Consider the following 18102-nt stretch of genomic DNA (forward strand, 5'->3'; position numbering starts at 1 on the left):
GGGACACAGAGGCTACCTGGAAACAGAAGTTTGCGGGGAGGTGACGCCACGGGACATAAAGGTGGGGAGGCTTCATTAGGCAGGAAGAAAAGTAAAGCACCCCGTTGTCAGCCACCTTACACACGATTTCATTAAGTCCTCGTAAGAACTGGGTTTATCACCCCCCACTTTTAGGATGTGGGAACTGAAAAGCAGAGCAGTCAAGGGACGTGGCATGGGGCTGTCCAGGCTGTGAGTGGCAGACTGGTGACTCGAAAACAGATGCCAGACTCCATGACCAATGCATCAGTGCGCCTACTGACCATAGTGCCACTGACGTTACTGGAAAAGGCAGTGTTTTGCCAGGTGACCATTCCAGAGGTGTCCAACCTGTGGCCCGCTGGCCTCATGCAGCCCAGGATGGCTATGAACATTGCCCAACACAAAATCATACATTTACTTAAGACGTGAGTTGTTTTTTTTTGTGTGTGTGTGATTATGTAGCGCAATGTATTGAATGTGTGGCCCAAGACAACTCTTCTTCTTCCAGCGTGGCCCAGGGGCGCCAAAAGGTTGGACACCCCTGATAGAGCAGGCGGGCGCTTTCCAGGTACAGCAAACAGCGTGGGCCCGGTCAAGCTGGGAACCGTGTTGGGTGTGTCCATTAGGAGATAAGGGTTTTCAGTGACTAGCTCACGTATCCTCTACAAGAGGAGAAGAGACGTTCAGCAAGCCAGCTCCCCTTTGGGGACCAATACCTGACGAGCCACAGTCGCAGCAGACGTCGTTCCCAGGGAGCCGCTGGACGTCCTCGATGATGGCTTTGGTCAGGTCTTCCAGGCTGTTCTCGCCCGTGCTCTGCTCGCCACGGAAGGCCATGGTCAGGGCCTCTTCTTTGCTGTTTGTCAACACTGAAATCCATCTGTTGTCAAAACAGGAGGAAGGAGACCTTACTTTCCCCACACTGCACAAACCTGAGTTCCCCAAGAAATACCAAAAGTAACCCGCCCCCCTACAACGATAAAGTAAGAAGAAACTGAAAGGAATGAAACCTACAGGAAAGAGAGTTAAAGGATGGAAAGCAACACCCCAGAGAGAACGGGAGAGACATGAGGAGGAGAGGAGAGAGGGGAGGTCACTGTCGCTGAGGACCTGCATGGACACTCAGGCACCTGCGTTTCCATCCGGACGGAAGGAAGCGAGCCTCAGAACAAAGAGGACTCAGCGAGGGGCCACCCAAGGCACGGCGAGGAAGGACTGCGGTGAGGTGGATGGGAGGCAGGGAAGGAGTTCAGCGAGAGGCCTCTGCTCCCTAGAGGCCCCGCCGCGGAGGGCATTCCAAGTGAAAATAAACAGGGCATTTCATTAGCAGCCACGAAAAACTATGCTTATGAAGAAGGTGTATTAACATGGAAACATGCTGGCATTTTAATATAAAATGAAAAGTGAAGGCTATTAAGTTATATATACAGTATGATCCCAATACGTACTGAACAAAATAATCCTCTGCCACCAATCTATGCATAAAATAACCCAAATGCCCAACAGCAGGGGACTGATTAATAAAGCGTGAAATAACTGAAGTGGATAACTTCAGGTAGTAAAATTTAAGTTTTTAACTAATTTTTGGATGACACGGGGGAAATGCTCACAATATAATGTTTTATGAAATAAACAGGAAAACCCATTATATATGATACTGCCCCACATTTAAATGTATGTATGGAGTAGTATTTTTGTTGGGGGAAAAAATAACTAGAGGAAATTCATAAAATGCTCTTGGTTGTCTCTGAGCGATCTTCTGTAGGAAAATGGATGGATGGATCGCTGGACTCTGTGCCCTCTGTAACTTTCCATATCTACAGGGAGCTAGTATTACTTTCATGAATGAAAAAAAAAGCCACATTTATTTTTTTAAGAAGAAAATGAAAAACTTTTCCAAACCACAGCTTATTCCTACCTACTGCATAGATAGGTAGTATCTACTCTCAGCAGAGAATACGGAAGTCCAGAAATGAGGCTCCAATTTTTATGGTGTCTTGTAGGATCAAATGGATATGAAACAAAGGACTGTCTACAAAAGGTTTTCAATAAGTAATGGGAATTAAAAGACAAACCAAATTACCGGGGAGTACGTGGCCTGCAAGTCCCACCTCTGACTCTAGGTGGCGTGCACCTTCAGTTTGTTGTGAGAAATAGGCGTGCATGCTTGGCTTTTCTACTGTGAAGCAGAAAGCACTGCACCTCAAAACCCACAGTCCCGGGATGGGCAGAGGCGGGGTCATTGAATACTTTTTACATTAAACTGTATTTTCCATTGTTTAGTCTCAAGTCACAAACTGGAAACTCTTTTGTTAAAAATAGTTTAAGGAACTGGATTCAACAGAACTGGTCACAGCATGTTATTGGTGGCACCGGTATCACTGAAGTTTTCACCTTGACTCCAGGGTCTCTATCTTGTTTTCCTTAACCATTATGACATTCTGTCTATTCGACACTGCTAATATCTACTATGTGCCAAGCACGTGTATTTTTTCCTGTAGTCCCCCAACCAGCCCCCGAGTGAGGGCCTTCAAGGCTTGATACACGAGGAGACGAGACGAGGAGATGGAAGCCTAGAGAGGCCGAAGGACCTGCCCCCGGGCTACAGCGGAACTGGTGTCAGGCTGGGATGAAAAGACACTTCCAGTGACTCCCCTTTCAGAGGTCTTTCCATTCTGCCACTTGCGCCTCTTTATTCAAGAGGTCACAACAAATAACGAAGCCCTGTCACGATAATCAGAAAACACATATGTAAAGGACAATGAGTTTTCTGGAGGAATAATTCAAATTTGGCGGAATGCAATGGCTACCCTTTAAAAGAGTGGGAAACAAAATAGCTATGTCTTACAATTAAAAAAACTTTTAAATTATTTTAAAGTAACAGGCATACAAAAACATAAGAAACAAAAGAATGCATGATTGCATTTTAACACTTTAAAATTGGCATGGTAATAGGGGCTTCACACATTTTATCCCAAGTCTCAAAATCCTGCAAGTGAGGAGGCCCACAATCCCCATTGAACTGGCAAGAAGACCAAGGTGGGTGATCGGTCAAGGTAAGAAGGGAGAGCAGGACCAGCCGTCAAGCCGGCCGGCCTTAACCACGCAGCCGCTCTTTCCACTGCACCTGCCTCCTCCTTCCTCGGTGAGAGGCGATTTCTTCACTCAACTTCACTGGACACCTTCTCACGAGAGAGAAACTCAGAGATGCAGTGAAAGCAAGCGAAGAACTGAGGCCTCCTTCCGGGGTGCGCGCTTCCTCTGCAGAAGGCCGTTACCTCCTCCACCACTCAAAACAAGGTCCTCCTGTCAGGCAGCCACCAGCACCCAGAGAATCCCAAGTGCACAATGTGCCACAGCTGCAGGGGACACCAAGCAGCCCTCTTAGTACAGGGTGTGAGGCCCTGCAGCAGGCAACCAGTGCCTCTTTGAAGAGCCTAACTACGTGGGGATCAGCAGAGGAAACAAATACCAAAGGCCTTGGTTTGAGATGCAGGAGAACAAAGAAGTGGATGTATCTGTGCCCCCCCGCCCTTGTCTCTCACTTGTCCTCCTGCTTCGGGCTTTGAGGGATGGAAAAGAGCAGCAAAGCATAAAATGAGGGAAGGGAAAGCAACATTCCAAGGGGATTTTAGAAACTCTTCATGGGACACGTGAGGGCTGCCCGATACATATGACAGCCTGCTGGGCCTTATAGCAGGAACCAGCAACGGCCACCACGGCGAGGAACACGGGGCTGCTCATGTCGCACACTAACTGCTCCCTTCCAAGAGCCTTAAATAATCATCTCTCATTGTTCCTTGGTCTCATGAAGGAGAGTGAAGGTCCTAAAAGTAAACCAGGTGATGCCTGCCAAATCAAGGTGGGCGTATGGCTTGGGCTTTTCAATTCTCTCACTTCTGAGTTCCTATCCTCTGACCTGTGGACTCTCGTTCATGAAGCCGAACACCTGATGGAACCAGTGCGATGAGCTGCAAACAGCGTGGGCCTCAGAGCCAGGTTTCCAGTTGTACATCTACTGTTTTGAGTTTAATCATCAAAACGGGGATGGTGTGCCACCCCCAAGGTGTGTTTGACAGGATCCGAGACCCTGCTGCTGGGCTCTCGGCAGGCGCCAACGTGAGGGCAACTGGACGCCCCGGACGCTGGTGGACTTCTCTCTCTTAATTGACCATGAGATGCCCAGATCATGAGGACTTTAGGACTGTGACCATGAGCACACTGTGCCAAGCTTCCTCATTTTCAAACTAGGGATAACAGTCACTACGTTCTGCGGTCGTGAGGATTAATAAGACATGACATGGACTAAGCACAGTATAATTGCAACACACTCTTCCTATTTTTGGGGGTAAATATTAGCTCTCTCTGAATCTGAGGGTGGACAGCCAGCGCTGCTGACCGTTCCTGTTTTACCTGGTTTCTGGTCAGCCTCCAGGTGGCCAACTCTGTCCCGGGAGTGTCTACCCAGCAGCTGTCTCCATTCCCTCCCTCCCTGCTGCCCCTAAGCCAGCGGCATCTCCCACCTGCGTGCAGGGTATCCACGACCTCCCCACGCCTTCCCCAGCCGGCTCCGGCTGCTGACCTGCCTGTCGGAGGTCGTCTCTGAGCAACACCCCAAGGACCCAGGAGGGTGTGCACGCCAGTCTGTGTTCCCTCAGCACCTGCCCCCTCGGTCTCTGCATTCTGTCACCTGCCCTTCTTGTCCAGTGGACACCAAGCTCCTTCCGGCGGCAGCTCTGTCTGCCTCAGAGCTGCATTCTCAATGCTTTGTACAGGTCTCGGGATGTAGTTGGCATTTATTAAACAGTCAGATGAATGAATGGCCCACTGACTTTTCTCCTCTTTTCTCTTCATCTCTCCTACCTTTTTGCTTAGCTTTTTCAGTGTTTCTCCCAACTCTATACCCTCTGTACCCATCTCTTACTCTCTCTCTCTCTCTCTGACCCCTATCATTTCATCTCAGTGATGGGGAAAGAGCAAAATTTTCCAGAGCAGGAGGAGAGAGAAGGAAGAGGAGAAAAGGGTGAGTGTAAGGAAACGGGGTGGGAGCAGAATTCTGTGGCTCTATGGAAATAATTAAGGAAGGAAGATAACATTTCTTGTGTGCTGCTAAAGACACGGGGACCTACAAGTCGGAATGCTGCCGGAAGGCTTAACTGCCAGCTCTCACACAAGCACCCCCTCGCCCGAGCAGCTGAGGCTGCAGCAGTCACACACTGCTGTTTTCAGTCCCGGCCAAGCTCCAGGGCTTCAGAAGAGGGGATGACACTGGCGCCAGACCAGGGACGACATGAAAAAATGGGGCTGCCTAAGGTCGCACACCTGGTCAGGTGAGGGGAGGATTCCGACCCAGGAGCGAGCAACAAGGCAAGCCCAGTTCTCCCCTCGCACCAGGCTCCCTCACAGAAGGGTCCCTGCCAATACTGCTCCTTCCGGGCCAGGCTGGCCTGCTCCCCTCCCCATGACAGCAAGGACCCAGGGGGCCTGGCTCACGCATTTGGCCACCGAACAGTGGGCACGCCCCTCTAATCACAGGCAACGTGGACAGGAAGACACGGACCGTGCCCTCGGGAAGCTCTCGGCCTCTAGGGTTCAGTCTGAACCAAGGACTCACCAGGGGGCGAGCAAGGGCTTCGGGGCTGAGAGGAGAGTGCACACCCCTGGGTGGTGGGGCTTGGCAGTCTTCAAGGAGGTGCCAGAGTTTACTGGGCACCTCAGGCAGAGCAGGAGCAGCGTGCGAGGGCCCAGAGGGGAGAGACAAGAGTGGGGACCACCAGGAGCGGTGGGTGCTCAGTCATAAAACGCAATTGTCACGGCATTTCATACAGGACAGAGGCGCGCTGTGCCATCGTTTCAAAACTACTTACGCTACATAATCCTGCTCATCTTCTGCCTGAAAGTGATACGTCCTATTATCTGAAATACAAAAAAATAGAAAAAGTGAAACCTTAGAAAAGCAGAATACCTTCAGGTCTAATAAAAATTTCTCAAGTTGCTACAAAAATAAAAACCCACAGTAAAAGGAGGATTTTAATATTCTTTTGCTTTTACGCCATTTTGTTTCGGCAGTTGCAAAATTCACATTGTCAATCCTAGTTTTTCTGAAGTGCCATAGGAATGCAATAAAATAACCACAAACACCACACAAATATCTGGCATTTCTGAAAAAAAGGGGAAGGGGGACTGGTCCCACCCGCCTGAATGGATTCCAGCGACAAACTGCAGAGTGCTAGCCGCCAACGCAGAATTTTACTTTTCATTGTCAATTTGCCTTGTCTTGTGTTCCGTTTAAAAATAATTTCCTTTTCAGAAATGACTCATAACTCACAGGGCAGCTCTGACAAGTGGGCTTAGCCTGCCCCGGAGAAATCTGGGCTGCTCCGGGCTCGGGACGGGCTTCCAGGGAGAAAGCCCCAGCCTCCATTGGAGGGTCCCCCTCAGGCTGCTCCCAGGGAAGGAGGGAGTGGCCTGGCTTGGACAGTTCGGGCAGGCGTTTGTGAGGGAAGCCTTTCTTAAAACTCGGAATCTGCTAGGATGCGTCAACATACTCAGGTCAAAGGCACCTTTACTTTTAGCTGCCACTCACTACATGGCCGCTCCACGCCAGGCATTCACACCCCCGTCTCCTGGAAATGGCATGCATGTGCAAGAACACGCCATGGGGAGTCGAGCCCAAGAGTTTCAGCTGAATCTCTGCTTTGGTGCTGTGTGACCTTGTGTAAGTCACTGAACTTCTCTGAGCCTCCGTTTTCTGTCAAATAGGAAGCTGGCTCTTGTGAGGATTAGCAATGTTGTATATAAAGCACCTGGCACATACCAGATGTTCAACAACTGATGACTACTGTTATACTTGTGTAGTTCAATAACCTAGGGGTTCTGAAATCTAGACATTCTTGGCTTTTTAAAGTCCTTTTATAAATTTAAATTCTCATCAATAACCCAAGAAATCACTTGGACGTAAAAATCATAGGGGACCAGAGCTTCAACGTGTGCTCTAGAATCCAGCTCAGACGCCACACAAAGGGCCCCAGGACGGACCCCGTCTTTGGGCCAGGCCCGCCTTCCGTCTTCCACTCACTCAGCGCCACCCCGAGGAGGTCAAGGCCAGGGGAGCGCTTTTATGCTTTACACACGGATCCTGCACGCGGCTGCCGGCCTGCCCCGGGGGGTGGGGGTGGGGGGAGCTGCGGAGAGACGGAAGGCTGAAGGCTAGCGCCGTGGGATCTCATGGTATTTGTGGGAATCACTGCATTGGCACAGCCTTGACAAGGAGGTGTCCTGTCAGCCGCAGGGCCACAGTGCCGCCATGGGACTAGCGCGGTGCAGGGAGCCCGCCTGCAGGAAAACAATCTCCCCCCAGCTCTCCGAAGACTCTGAGAACACATGGTGTAGGGTGGTGGGTGGGTCTTCCTGCACCCGCACTGCAACAGAAAAGCACGCTCTGACCCTCAGGGCAGGAGAGTGACAGGACAGTGTCACCCATCTGTGGAGTTTGAAGGCAGTGATGACCGGAAGCAGGGAATAATTTTCCTTTAAAAGCTCAAGTTTGCAGGCATAGAAGTGTAAGCAAACCAGTTGTCCGATCCGAGCCGCACACCTGCCTCTCCAAGTCTACATCAGTGCTTCTTCACCAGAGCCCTGGGAATCGCCTGCGGGCTTCCTACGGAGCAGGCCGCCTGGCCTCACAACCAGGACTGCGATTTGGCAGCCCCGGGAGAGGAGTGGGGACGCACCTAGAAAAAGCTCTCCAAGGCGGAAAAGCTCTGTGTCACGGTCAAGAACTGGTCTGACTGACCTTACGAATCTCTGTTCCATGCCACTGCCTGTCAGACCGGACACGGCTCTGCTCTCATTTGGAGCAGGTGGGCTCCAGGTAAATTCAGCCCCGAGGCATCTCCCTAGACCTGCGTGTGCAGACAGCAAGGAGCCCTGCTTGGAAAAGCCGGTGCCTCGATGCCCAGAGGGTGGAAAGGGGCAGCCGCCAGCACCCACAGTAACCGACTGACTCGAGAGAGAAAAAGGACTCACGTGAGATTAGGTCAAAAGACTTCTTGTCCTCGGCATTCGGTTTCACCTGGCAGGTGAGCAGGTTGAGCTTTGCTGGCTGCCTGTTAGACTGGAACAGAGAACATGGAGAAGTGACCTGCAGCATCTCCCCTCTCACCTGCGGGGGCGGGGCCCTGGGGGCAGGCATGGGGTTTCAGGCAGTAAATGCGATAAAATCTTATTCAGCCATCAGGATTCTGAATATCATTAAAGAAGGGAAAAAATTTTGGTGGTCTTCTAGATGTCTTTTAACTGCACATAAATGATACTGGTGATTAATCAGAACGGAACAGGAAAATCTACCTTTCAATAAAGAGTGGGCATGGTCCATGAAAATGGACCCCACACGTTTCTGGAACCCACACATATTCAAGCACAAATAGATGGCACTTTTAGTACTGTAACTTACTGTGAAATGTAAAGGACTATACTTCATTCATTCATTCATTCATTCAGAATGGCCCCAGTCACCAATCATCCCAACTGATGTCCCAAGTATCTACAAGTTTTGGCTGCAATATGAAATTTACGTGAATTCTCTCAAATGTACAAGGACACCTACCACCTGTGAGGCAGAGCTTAATGAGCTTCAAAATCTAGAGAGATGGAAAACTTAGGCAAGATTTTGCCCCACTGATTATTAGCAAATCTCTTGGTGACACATATAATCCATACAGGCCCTGTAATATGTAGACAGTCATGCACAGGATTTGCCTAAGCAGAGTCTTGCCACATAATCACTGGTCAAAACTCGTTCTTGACCTGCCTGCCTGCATTCGTCCGAGGTCACAAAGTGGCCAACGCTGATGCCAGTGTGTCTGCCTCCTGCAGGTGCTGACCAAGAAGTGAGTGCCGGAGTGTCCGGGCCACGCGTGAATGGAAGCCCACGGCAAAGCACTGGACCTCGGCAGTCGGGCCTGCATGGCCAGCTGACAGGCATGATTCTCAAAGTCTCTGTGCCAGGGGCAGGTCCACCCACGCAACCCAAGTTCTTAGGGAAAACGGGGCGGGGTGCAGGGAGGGAGACATCGGAACAGTGACTGATCAAAGCCTTGAACAACAGAGAAGGCATGTGGTCAAGACAATTTCAACGACATGCTGCATTTCTCATTCTCAATAATGAGCAACAATGCTTAATTTCTGTCTACCTTCCTATGCTCCCTGGACAGTTTTCAAGATCCTCCTCTGGGGTTTCAGCAAGATTAGACACAGAAAACAAGCCCTCTGCCCTGTGCCTATCTGTTCCAAAGCAAGCTGTCCGGGTGGAGGAGGTGAGAGACCCACCGGCATTGGACTTCGGCCTGGAAACCAGGAGCAGAGTCCTGTCCAGGGGGCTGTGCCTCAGAGGAGGTGTCCTGGTTGCCAAACCCAGAACAGGGCGGCGGGAGGTCGTGGGACTGCGTGTTTTTCTTAGAACAGACTTGGAGGGAGAGGCCTCAGGCCGAAAACCAGCAGCCACACCACAAATTCAGGCCGAGTCCACTGTAAAAGGAACTGTCAGTCCTGCAGGTCACCTTTTTGGATATTGATAAAGTCACTGGATTCCTCTCCCATAAAAATGACAACGACATCTGACAACCTGAAAAGGTAGCACTCCCAGTTAACGGACTCTCCGGAGAACGCTATGTTCCAATTTGGCATCCACATTTCAAGAAGGATGTAGGGGAGCTTAGGGAAGATCTAGAGATGATTAAAGGACTGGAAAGTGGGACCTTTGAAGATGGGTTTAAGGCACTATTTAGTCCAGAGACAAGACGGATAGGGGGTGACTTAATAACCATCTTCGCGTACATGAAGGTTGTTCAGGGGGAAGTCTGGGCAGCTGTTTTCCATCTGCACAGACCAAGGAGAAAGGCGCTCAAATTGCAGAAGATTTGAGCCAGACAGAAGAAAGAACTTCCCAAGCTTCATTTGATTATGCATAATACAAGGTTTTAAGTTTCTTAACCTAAATAGAGAAATCTCTTTGAAAAACTTAAGGCTTTTTTAGGCACCATTCACTTTTGAATGTGGCAGAGGGTTAACTGGATGGTTTCATTTTTGGTCCCAAATCTACATTGCTCCACTGTTTCTGAACAACCTTACCAACAGATACAACTAATACAATACAAAACTGATAGAAAATTTTTAAAAAAGGAAAAAATACTCAGGTTCAGTATTAGCTCATTCAGGAAAATTAGGCAACGCCTGATTCACTTCTAAGTACGGGCTACTCCAAAGCCTATTATCAGAAAGCTTCTGAGGATAAAGCTTTTATATGTTTAAGTCATTTCATGATAGAACCCCACGTGCAGTCATGATGAGAGATGATGCGGATTCCCTGGGAAGTTGGTCAAGTTCACTGGACTGATGCTGCCACATCAACATGGACTTCACTGGACATTGCCATGTCTTGCCTAAGCATAGTTTTTGTTCTTCCCCCAATTGTCAATGAGACATCTGACAAATGACCTACCAACCCGAATAAGACTTTGAGGCGCCAAAAACACAAGTTTTTGACTATCTAAGCCGCTGACATAGCCAACACTGAGCCAGAACATGAAAAAGTGGAATGGGATGCTCCGCCCAAGTCCCAGACCAAGGACCCAGAAGGCTCAGGAATCACTACAGCAATAATAGTAATTCCACATTTGTATAACTTTTCAAAATTTCCAAGTCTTTCTTGATGTCTAGTACTAATTTATAGGTAGATTGATTAAAGAAGGCATAATCTTTCCTAGTGGTTCGGCAGACTTAAAACATGTTGGCTGAATGCCTTGCCCTGAGCTACATCACCGAGGAACAGTTCAGAAACGCTTTCATATTGTTTAAATACTGGAAAGAAAAAAGGAAAAGAATAAGGAAACAGGTATTCGCTGAGTCCTTCTTGTGGAGGGAGGGGTCCTACCACGCAGAGAATGAGAATAAAAGAACCCGTCTACGCCGAGACCTCCAGGCTCCTGGGACTTCAGCTCCGGCCACTTCATCTGTGGTTCCCTCTGCTGGGCCCCCTGGGAGGGGCACTGGCCTCCCACCTGGCCTGTCCCCTCCCTCTATGTGGCTCACAGCCCACAGGTTCTAGAGGGGGCTCCTGGACTGACCACACACTCCTCCTGCCCTGTTACATGGCCTCCCTGGCTCTTGTTACTCCTTATTTGCTTCTCGTCTTTCTTCCCACTAGAAGCACACATTCCTGTTTTGTTCACTAAAATGTGCCTGGCATACAGCAGGCACTCAATAAATATTTATCAAATGAATGCATGCATTCCAGGTGACTTACACATACTAAGTGTGAGGGAAGTCTTTTTAGTTTCTTTCTCAATTTTTTCCACACATTCTAAGCACATATGAAAACCACGTGCTCCACGCCAGCAAGCAGCTGTGGGAAACAGTCCTGACCATGGACCTAGGACGGGCCTGGTGCCTGGTGCCTGAGCTGGAGTGTGCCAAGGGCCTGGACAGAGCCCGTGGGCAGCCTCAGCCTGCAGCGAGAACGTGGGGGGAGAGACGGACGAGGAGGATGGGTGGGAGTGAGGAGGAGCAGGCGCAGGCACCCGGGGTTGGGGGAGGGGACAAGGGCAGGAGGCGATGCCGATGGGGACGCAGGGAGGGCACAGTGCGCAGGAGGAGGGAACTCCCATCCCCGCCCCAGGAGCCCCGGAGTCGGGCGGAGAGGGCACCGCACGGACTTGCGTCCAGGAGGGCTGCTGGCGCAGGGACACAGAGAGAGGCTCACGTGCGACCGGGACGGTCTGGATTAAGGTTTGTGGCTGGGGGGCAGGGACACAAGATATAGCCAAAATGGGAGACTTTAATAAACGATCCCAAAAGGAACCTCTCGAGGCAATGTGGGCCACCCAGCCCAGGCACTTGAGGGCTGTGTGGAGGGCAGGGTGCCTGTCCCCACAGACTCAGCCACTGAACCCTTTCCAAGGCTACAAGTGCTTCCACCCCAAATGCAGCTGAGGCTGTCCTTTCACAGGCTTCACTTTTCATCAGAATAAAGCACATTCAGGGAAGAAAACACTAGGAGGCAGAGTATAAAGAAGAAACTGACCGTTACTTATTAATCCCACTTTTATACCCAGAGACGATCACTGTTTATACCTTGATTTTAACAAAACATGCGTGTGAGAAAAAAACCCCGTAAATCTGTCAAAACATAAATGTCAAAACAAACAAACAAACAAACACACACAGGTTGTATGTATTGTTTGGCAAATAGCCTTTTTTCCAATTCTAAACATATACAGATGTTTTCATTTCACACACACATGCGCACGCACATGGCAGACCTGTTCTCAAGTTCTGGGTCTTTGGAAGTGTTTCCAGCAGGGAAGCGCTGGACATGTTCCACGACCAGCAGTGATGAAGATGTTGCCCCGCTGACCGGATGTCCTGCCGCCCCGCACGGAGGATGCCACTCAGCTAGAGGGTCATCCCAAATGTAAGGAGACGCGCATTTGGAGACAGAACGAATCAACTGTGATGGATGTGTCTGTATCTCCTGCGAGAAAATAACCACCACCCACATGTCCTCCCACCGCTCAGGGCGCACCAGCGGGGCGCGCTCTCGCTGCAAGCGTAAAGCTGTGAGCGCAGACAAGGTCCTCTGTTAGCAGGGAGCAGCTGCTACTGGGATTAGGCTCCAGAAATGAAATGAGTCCCCCCGCTTTCCTGGTGAATCGCTCAGCTTCACACACAACAAGTGAACATCCTTCATTATTTGGAAAATAAGCCGGACCCGGCCAGGCTGCGCTTGTTTGGTACAAAGAGGTAGACATAAAATAACAGCTACAGCTCTTCACTGCCTCTGCTCATGCTTAGTAATGAAGCTGCACAGATTGTGGTCATTCCATTTCCACGGATAAATATGTATTTAGACACCTGCCATGCTCTAGAGGGACATGCACGCTTGGCAAGCAATCAATGGCAATAACCTGCTGCAAGAAGTTAGGTACATGCTGAACACCCACCACTGCATGGAGAACTGAACTCCAACATGCCAGTACATGACTACAAGTACTGGCTTTTATCACGCATTTCAGTTGATCTGGGGCAAGGGAACAGTTCTCATTTATTGCGCACCAAAGCGGCTATGTACTTTGTATTAAATCTTATTAATTCTTGTGATAACCCTAGGAGCTAGGTACTGTTACTGGACGCACTTTTCAGCTGAGGAAAACAAGGGCGAGGAAGGCAAAAGCCAATGGACTGTTGTTTAACAGAAAATAAAAAAAGCAAATTCGAGATTTGAACAAGTTTCTTCCCAGAGCTGTTCCCACTTTTCACGCTGCTTCCCTGGAAGGGCAAGCTTTTGACACATTTGCAGAATAAGGGAAGACACCCTTCTTTTCTTCCCTTTCTGATTCTTTCTGCTCTTGAATGGCCAGTCCCCTCCTTTTCCTTGAGATCAGTTAATATTCCTGCTGAGAAATCCCGCCCGTTTCTGACATGTTCCAGGTTCCAAAATGCTCATCTTGTGGCGACAGCGGAAGCTCTGGAGCTCACCATCTAACTGTGGTCATTCCTCCTCGAGGGCAGATGGCTACAAATTCCCCAGGACCTCCCATTTCAGGACAGGATGGAGGCCCAGCAGGCAGACTGGGTGCACGTGTAAGAAAGATGTATTTGAAAAAGGGGATTTTCTTGAAAACCTTATTGCCGTAAGAAACCTGTCAGTTCACTTCTGAGAATCAACATTAAACAATGCTGCATTGTAAATAGGAAAAAAAAAAAAGAGCACATGGCGGCCCCCGTAAGGACTGGGGGTGATGTAGTGACTGCCTCCGAGGAGCATGCCGGGTATTCCTCCATCTAGTCATGTCTACAGACACGGCCTGAGCGCCTACGATTTGTCGGTATATTGGGTTTGGGCAGTCCAGGGAGGCCTTTCAAAGCCACATTTCCTATTTCACCCTGTTAACCACTTTAACTCATGCCTTGTTATCCGACAAGAACTCATAAACAAAATGCCTTCCTAGAATAATTATACGAAATGCATTGATTTGATGATAAAACATCTGAGCTATAGGCTTAAAAAAAAATATTCTCATTACATTGTATCAACAAAACGGGCAGTGAGTTGCTGAAGCAGTAATTTGTAGCAGGTTTGTACACCCCGGGCTCACACGCGCAGTTTTTTAACAGGAGGGCAGGGGCGCGGCCCCCACAGCGACACAGCACTCGGACCAGGCAGGCCCTCTTCTAGGGGGTTTACGTCTATTTACTCTATTTACTCGTCATCGTCATAGCTTCGCAGCCACCCTACAGGCAGGAATCTCTTTTACTACTGTCATTCAACAGATAAGGAAACCCAGGCACAAAAAGGCTGGGCGACTTTTTAAGGAATCCATAATTTCTTATACGGGGGAGGGTGGGGCAGGGAGTCATGTGAAAACAGACCTATTTTAGAATGCAGGTCCTTCACATTTGTAAAATCAGAGTTTTCTGCAGTCTTTTTACCCTGTAACCAAATGGGTGCACTTTCTGAATCTGTGGGCTCTAGGTCGCTGGGGTTTTCACTCGCGTTTCTGCCAGAACTGCAGAGTCACACGGAAGCCGCGGAATGACATGCACTCCGCTGGCCCCCAAGGCCAGGCCTGCCCACCTCGGCCCGCCCCAGGGCTTTTCACCTCTCAGCTCTTTATATGTTCACTCCTTACTTCACGGCCCCTGCTTCACCTAAGGAACACGGCCCTCGTGGGAGTCCCCGCTACGCTCGGCTCCACATGAAGGCAGGAGGTAGAAATGTAGGGCTGTCACGAAGTACCTGGCTTTCACGGGGCCTCGCTTTGGGAACCAAGGGTCCTGCTGCAATGCATTATGCACTGCCTGCCCGAAGCAATGCGTTATGCTGTTAATTTCCAGAGGCAACATACGCATACCATACGGTACACGGTAGAATGGAGGCAAGTGCTTAATTTGGGGGGCAGTCAGACCTGGGTTTCAGTCTAGGCCCCGTCATCCACTAACGGGGCCATGAACAAGCACCTTAGCCTTCCGAGCACCAAGCCTTCTCATCACAAAGAGGGAAAAGGAAGCCTCTCCACGAATGAACCAGGGCAGAAGAGCCACGTGTTGGGCGCTCCACTTCCTGTGGAGGCAGCACTGCTGTGTGTGACCTGCTTCCCTTGAAAACGGAGGTGACAGCAGCTACCTCGTGAGGATGCTATGAAATCGGGAAAATGCGTGTAAAGCACCTAGCGGGTGGTGTGCGCTCAATAGATGTTAGCTACTATGTTTATAGTCACTAATTATTTCCCAAGTGTTTCCTCTGATGATGTCCTCAGGGCTGACAAAATTCTACTGTTACCAATTTCCCTCTGGATTAACGCAGTATTCCTTGTTATGTGGCACGACCCCTGGGACCCATTAAGGCGGGGGTGACCCATTAAGCCACGTGGGTTCAGGCAGAAGACCAGATCCCGTCAGACAGGAAGGTCACACAGGCCACACGGGGAGAGGGGCAGCAGAGACAGCCCCGGAAGCTGTGAAGACAGAGATGCCAAAGGAGTGCAGGGCTGCCCAGCATACAGACAGGAGCCAGAAGAGGGTACCGTTTTATCCGTCAGCTTTGAGGCTGATACAGTGTTTGCCATAGTTTTGTGAGAACTGGTATTTTGAAATGAAAACATCATATACTGCGCTGGGAACATACGACGGTCCACAGATGGAAGCTGCTATCAATGTTATTATTGTCATAGCAAATAAAGATATTTTCACTGAATTTGGTTCCCAGTGATACATATATTACTTTGGATAGTAAATTAAAAAATGTATGCTCTGGAATAGATCCATGGAAGCAATGAGCCTGGAGGTGAGACGCCCTAGGACCGGCGCCCATGGAACTGGGTTTCCTCCCGGAAAAGTGAGCTGGGGAGAGGGACGCGACGGGCAGGCCACGTGGGTGGTCGAGCCAGCAGACCAGGCCTCCTTCACCCGGGTCACGCTCGGCCCTCTCCTGAGTCGCTGTGGTAACGACGTGCAACAGGGACACAGGTGGGGGCCCTTCAAGCAGGAGGAACTCCCAGGTGTTAAGGGGACCCGAACACAGGCCCCGAGTTTTGACAACAAAGGCTCTTTGATCCACTTTCCCAAAGATCACTGAGTTCCATATGCTTTCCCAGGAAACTGCTGGTCTTAATTTTCCATCTGATTCTAAGTGATCAATGGTGTTTGCAAAGTCAGGAGAAGCCAGCTGAAACCGGCTACAGAGACCTTTCCTCTGAGCTGGGGTGGGCCCACACGTGGTGTCCCTGGCAGTAAAAAGGTGTGGCCGGAAGGCAGCAAAAAGTGGGAACGAGAAAACACCAGTCAGTGGGAGAGAATCGCAAGTCAGGTGGAGAAACCCGTTTTCCCCTGGCCTGCTCTGAGGCGGACCCCCCATTTCCGACATTTGCAGCAGATGCGCTGCCTGTCCCAGGGCTTGAGTATTACCAGCGATAGCCAATGAGGTGACACAACAGCAGGGACTGCTGTGAACGGAGTGCCCACGCGCGGCTGTGACCGCCCTTAGCCCTCGCCATCACCTTCCCACGTCACGCGCTCTTCCCAAGGTCGTGTCGTGAATGGCCAAGTGCGGATGTGGACTCATGGGACAGATGCCACAGTCCCTTCTCAAAGCCACTAAACAGCGCAGCTGACATCATATCTGTTGTTGATTAGAGCCTCCAGAACACACGGAAACAGTTGGCCTGGCCACAATAATGTGTTTGGCAGGAATGAGAAAGGGGGTATGGAAGCGAACTTTTTTTTTTTAAACAAATTACTCAAGTTGTCTAACTATTAGCGAGCAGTGCCACTGATTCTCGTCAACTCCGTGACCTCCCAACACACTCTGCTGCCTCCCAGCAGGTTCCTAAGAACGGCAAGTCCACAGAACATGATAAAGACGCAGAGACTTGGCAAGATGCTCAGTGAGGACTGTCACGGTGAGATGCATCCAGGGAAAGACAAGGTCAGAGCATGAGGGCACACACGGTAACCCTTCAACGCTCCCGATCTACACAAAGTCAGACAGTCAGGAGCTTTCACTCCAGTATAACCCGAAGACGACTCCAAGGAGCAGAGAAGTAGTCCCATTTCTGCTCACACACTATACAGACCCAACTCTGGGTCACACTACTTAGTGCTGCTCAGCTAATGGCACCAGACAGTATCAGGCACGTGTCTGGCTCAGCGAAGCTGACTGAAGACCAGGCGCAATCACATCCAGGCAACTGCTGACTACATGTTCCATCTACGCCCTACAGAGCTGCAGGCGAAACCTCTCTCACGGCCCCCGTTACCTGAAGAGCGCCGGCAGGTCTACCTGCGGCGGCCCTGAGGTCGGCAGATCACCCCGGATACCTCCAGAACTCGCCCAGTGACAGGTCAGCCTTGTAACTCCCCGAGGATCTCTGGCCCATGAGACTGCATGCAGAGGCTTTCATCACAGAAGGGCAGGGCCGGCTGTACTGTATTGTCCTTATGAATGACTCACCTCTGGAGAGTCCTACTGTGCCTCGGACCATCAGAGAATTGTACCTCCACATATAGGCAGGTGCCTCCCCTCACCGCTGACCTCTGGGACCTCCTGGTCCATGGCTCACTTTGAACTGTTATGGCCCAACCTGGGATTCCAGACCCGGGAGGAACTGGGGATGCGGGTGCGGGAGAGTGTCTAAGAACAGAGTCCTGACCTGCCCCAGATCCCCAGCTGTGCCATCAGCCAGCTGTGCAACCTTGGGAAGCCGACTTCACTGCACCCGGGCCCCTCATCTGAAACACAGGGGCGTACAGCCCACTCAGATGATGGGGCTCCGTGGGACGGGGGCCTGAATGGGGGGGACATGCGAACTGGTGTCAGACAGACCGAAGCTTGAGTTCTCAGCTCTGCTGGCTACTAGCTGAGTCACAGTGCTTCTTTGTGCCTTAGTTTCTTCATCTGTAAAATCAAAGTGACGATCTGGAGAGTATTATGCTAAGTGAAATAAACCAGGTGGCAAAAAGACAAATAACATGATCTCACCTACAACAGGAACCTAATGAATAAAACAAACTAATAAGCAAAAT

At 50.2% G+C, this 18102-nt stretch overlaps 1 protein-coding gene across 2 annotated transcripts in view; it reads right to left on the bottom strand.

Annotated features, from left to right (window-relative positions):
- The window catches only part of ASAP1 (ArfGAP with SH3 domain, ankyrin repeat and PH domain 1), a 231886-nt gene that overhangs the window by 40815 nt on the left and 172969 nt on the right, over positions 1 to 18102 (bottom strand). For both annotated transcript variants that reach the window (XM_054590497.1, XM_054590496.1), the window contains exons 12-14: positions 8050 to 8137; positions 5889 to 5937; positions 738 to 901 (exon numbers count right to left, since the gene is read on the bottom strand). In XM_054590497.1, the coding sequence (XP_054446472.1) occupies positions 738 to 901; positions 5889 to 5937; positions 8050 to 8137 (301 nt within the window). The remainder of the gene's footprint in view (positions 1 to 737; positions 902 to 5888; positions 5938 to 8049; positions 8138 to 18102) is intronic.

The sequence above is a fragment of the Pteronotus mesoamericanus genome, unplaced genomic scaffold, assembly GCF_021234165.1.
Source record: "Pteronotus mesoamericanus isolate MK-2021 breed Mesoamerican mustached bat unplaced genomic scaffold, CSHL_Meso_final scaffold_174, whole genome shotgun sequence".
In the NCBI taxonomy this organism is placed as follows: Eukaryota; Metazoa; Chordata; class Mammalia; order Chiroptera; family Mormoopidae; genus Pteronotus; species Pteronotus mesoamericanus.